General features: G+C 41.9%; 1 protein-coding gene across 2 annotated transcripts in view; it reads right to left on the bottom strand.

Moving 5' to 3' along the window:
- Positions 1 to 461: 461 nt before the first annotated feature.
- Positions 462 to 4,455, bottom strand: part of LOC118411500 (transmembrane emp24 domain-containing protein 7-like) — a 6,716-nt gene continuing 2,722 nt past the window's right edge. Inside the window, exons 2-3 of one of the 2 annotated variants that reach the window (XM_035813805.1) lie at positions 2,827 to 3,084; positions 462 to 2,424 (exon numbers count right to left, since the gene is read on the bottom strand). In XM_035813805.1, the coding sequence (XP_035669698.1) occupies positions 2,197 to 2,424; positions 2,827 to 3,084 (486 nt within the window). In that variant the 3' untranslated portion in view covers positions 462 to 2,196. The remainder of the gene's footprint in view (positions 2,425 to 2,826; positions 3,085 to 4,455) is intronic. The other variant, XM_035813806.1, reaches the window with a different exon arrangement.

Consider the following 4,455-nt stretch of genomic DNA (forward strand, 5'->3'; position numbering starts at 1 on the left):
GTGGCTACTATAGAGAAAGTGTTGACCATGAGCAAGCTACAAGTGATTTCAGTTCCCATTAATCTTTCTCACCAAGTAACATTGTCTCGATTGGTAAATTCACCGACAATGACTTGCACTTTAATGCTCAAGGCATGCATACCTTCTGCTACCGCCAAAATGACACTGTCAGGAACTCTAAATCCTCGCAAACTACAATTTCAAACTCGGTGCAGGGTGACATAAGGCTGCAGTCTGGTTGCAATAGGCAGTGTTTCTGTATCAACGGGACCGGATATCATGTGGCTGTGGCCGCGTTGGGCAGGTGGCCGCTAAGCCTATTTCTTAATCATTACAAATCCAAGGGACCGACAAAAAGTGGCCACTATGGCCAGGTGGCTGCTATGCAAAGGTGGCCGCTAATACAGGTTTGACTGTAGGTGAATCAAAACAACAAACAAAAATATGCTCAGAGACCTTTCTTTGCTTCACGTGATATATTTTCCAGGAATGTTGCAATGATGAAATCACTTTGTAAGGCTTTTGCACAAATCTTACGACAACTAATGGTGTAACGTTAACAGTCCAAATCAAATTCTCTTACATCTATTGAATTGGGAACAAAATGAAGCACCTGCAAATCGTGAACATGACGTAAATTACATGTATCAATGACATTTGCTCCAACAATAGATGACCTGCTTCAGGAGAACAGGTGTAGTAGTAAGGATAGAAACAAGGTTTTGCCAAGCCCTGGACTTCTTTCTGACATCTTGGAAAAAGGTGTGATTTGATTTATTATCTATCATATGATGAATTTTGTCTACCAAAGGAAGGGGATGACCATTATTCATTTGCAAAACAGATTCTGTCAGATGACAGAAGCTGGGCAAAACCCTGGCTACACCTAACTTTGATACTGTTTGGATAAAAACTGCCTTTTAGTTAATTAAATTCAACATAATTATACAGACAAGTCAGTTTACTTAGAAACGTCATATTACGCTGAAACTGCTCAACTATCACACATACCTCAATTTTCTAACAACACTACAGTTTTCACAGAGATGCAACTCAGAACAAAGATAATAATTTGAAGCATAATTCATATTAATATTATTTGTACAGTCTGGTACTTGAAGCATTAACTGTTGACAACTTTGTACGGAACTAGTTGTAATACATACTTCTAGGCTACCCTCCTTCGTGGCCTTCCACAAGCACTGGCTGTTCTTATACAGCAAAGGTCATTTCTGCATATGTGAATGGTGAAAGTGTTTTAATAGGGCTTTGAGGATGCCATAAGATCACAGGCCTTCTTGCGGGCACAGACATGCCCTTCGCTGCATAATCATATAAAAACCTGGCCCATATATTGACCCAACAGCTGCCAGCGCTTGTGAAAGGCTGTGGCATGAGAAAGGTTACTTCTAGGCAAGAAAATGTCTGATGTGATATGACTAATGACAGCACCCCTTATATTATTTCTGAATGAACCACGGTCTACCCTTACAGCAAGATTCTCTGACATTAACAACAGAACCATCATTATGTACAAAAGATAAAATATGTTCATCTTAATAATGCTGACCTCACCAGTTCAATAACCTGGTTTGCATACATGACATTGTACTTCATTGCCAAACTTTCCCAATCTCTTCTTTCAACACAAACTTGATTTCATGACTAACATCCCTGTTCACACTGATATAAACTTGTTTTCTCCTGATATATAATATAAAGGAAACCCTCCCGCTAGTTTAAGAATATGCAATACATGACAATACTTGCAATACACAATAATGTGAAAATAGAAAGGAGCGTTAAGAAATTCCTGTTGCAAAACCAGATCTATCTTTAGAAAACACCAAATCCATTGGTACTGGAGAATGCAGGCAACAAAATCAAGTTTGTATGCGATAATAGCAAAATATGCTATAATATATTCTAGTTTCAATCCTAGCCACTTCCACTGAAAATTCTTGCATGTAACTTTTTCCTTCTCACAACTTGTGAAACAATTCACAATACTACAACAACAAATCTCTTGAAGATAAACAAGGGTGAACTACTTTCCTATGAACTCATCTCTCAAAAAAATAACCAAATTTGTTGCAATTTAAACCAGCAATGCAGTCTTTAAACTGGCATGGCCTTGTGCATAACCCGACTATGCAACCCCCCACCTACCTCCAAACCAAACTACAATGTATGTCCTCAAATCCCTTGATGTTTTTTATTCTCCGTGAAAAAGCTACGTAATACAACCACCTGGCCAATGCCTACAAGAATGAGGATAACTGTTTGGGCTATCGACCAGTAGTTGACACGCTCGTTGAGGCTTTCTGCAAAAGCACGCCCCTGCGCCTCTCGTAGCCTGAAGTGTGTCTGGTAGTCGATGACGAGCTTCAGGTTTTCGTGGGCTGTTACGCACGATGTTTCCATCTGAAAAAAATGGTACAATGTTAGTTTTTAATCTTGCGACACCAAATATACAGTTAAAGAATCTGTCATTAACATTGCACATATTTGGTCATACTTTGCATCTGAAAAATGTATACATTTTGACCTAGGCTATAAAGGAGTTGTTTTTAAAATACTGTATTGTCTCGCATCTTCCACAAACCTGCCACCACTACCACCAGTCCACAGTGCCACCTAGCAGCATTGGCCAAACTGCACCACCTTTGCACCCCTAGCGGCACATGGGCAGTCAACACTCAAAACTTGCACAGAATTCTAGAAGGGCAGTTCTTTCAGTGACAGGGAAAGCCTGAAAGGGACGTTTTTTTGGGTGGTAGGTTTGAGTGTTGATGGCCCCTGTTGCCATGGCAACATGCCACGTACAAACGTTGCTGCCTCGTGCAGCCAGGGGACAGGTGGCCCTGGTGGTGGTGGTGACACGCGGGGGTCCTCCATTTCAAAACGCAGCCAGATCTTTTTGCTGGTCACAATGGAAAACTTGTTCAGGAAACAAATGACTACATCAGTCCCAGACTCTGATGTCCACTTGTGCTCGCCTGACGTAGAGCGCACGCGTTTGAGAATCGGCTTAGCCTCCTCAAACACGACAACATCTACGTCGTAGTTACCTCCCGCTAAGACCTGCACCGCGTAAAGAAGAAAACAAACATAAACAACACAAACAAAAACAAGCGAAGGACTTCAACAGATAGCAGTGACAGCAAAAGTTCTGTTTCTTTCCTAAATAGTTTTTCTAAATCAAATGCAGCTTTTTTCAGACTTAAGGTAGAAACTGAAAATAGATTTGTAACTTGTATAATGTAAGCTGGCTTTTTTCGCATTTATCCTTCTCACTACACCTTTTGGACCAAAATCTGTACCGATTGCAGGGGTGGTCGGGTTGACTTTCTAGAAAAAAAACTGCAAGGGGAAGCAATGCAATGGAGCAGAACAATTGGGTTGGAGTTGTAGTACACCCTTCCAGGGTGTGGCAGTTTTAGGAAATTCTAAAATTAAAATGGGGCATTCTAAGGGACCGTACGGCATTTAGCGAGGGGGGAGGGCCGGTCGCCAGGGGGGGAGGGCCAAGCAAAAAAATATTTTGCCAGGGGGAGGGCCTAGCAAAATTTTTTTTACTTGGGGGGAGGGCCAAGCAAAAAAAAATAGCTTGGTCTGCCAGCAAAATATGTCCCTTAAAATCCAAGAAACGGCGTTTCAGAGGGCCAAGATTTCAAAATTTTTCTGGACCTCTGCAAGGGATCGCCCGAGGTTGGCGCTCGGGACACAGTGAAAATGCGAAAGGGAGGGGGCGGGGCTTAGGCATGACGCCCTCGAAAACCCTCTTCACGTACAGAAATGTTATTAAACTCTGTATTAGTCTGCCATCAAAATTTACCCCTGTCTTATTGCCCTCAAAATGTAAGAAATGGCGTTTCAGAGCTCGAGGGTAAATATTTGCAAATTTCCCTGGATCCCTTTTGACGTGACCGGCCTCGCGCCTTTGATGACCGACATCGTGATAATGTGTTTGGGGGGGATTTAATTTTGTATTTCTAAATTGAAATGCTATTTAAGTTAGCTTTGTTTGTCAACATCGTGATAATGTGTTTGGGGGGGATTTAATTTTGTATTTCTAAATTGAAATGCTATTAAAGTTGGCTTTGTTTGTCAGCAAAATATCTCCTCAAACTGAAGGAAATAGCTTTTAAGAGGGTCAAGATTTCAAAATTCTCCCGGACCTACCTTGCGATTCTTCGTGCCTTTGGCGCCGAACATGGTGTTCGGAACGTCGTTCTCAAAAACTTGAAACCCTCGTATTTTTTTTCATAGAAATGTCATCTAACCAGCAAATTTTCCCACAAAAAAAGCAATGCAGGAAATCGTGGCAAAAAAAGCGTGGCATTTCTAAAATATCTCCTGCAAGTCTGCGGTCTCACGCCCGCCGGCGACCGATCTTACCCCGCCGTGGGAAAATCAGCGTCACGCGTCGGCGCCCCCCTCCCCACTACAGTT

This window comes from Branchiostoma floridae, chromosome 3, assembly GCF_000003815.2.
Source record: "Branchiostoma floridae strain S238N-H82 chromosome 3, Bfl_VNyyK, whole genome shotgun sequence".
Lineage (NCBI taxonomy): Eukaryota > Metazoa > Chordata > Leptocardii > Amphioxiformes > Branchiostomatidae > Branchiostoma > Branchiostoma floridae.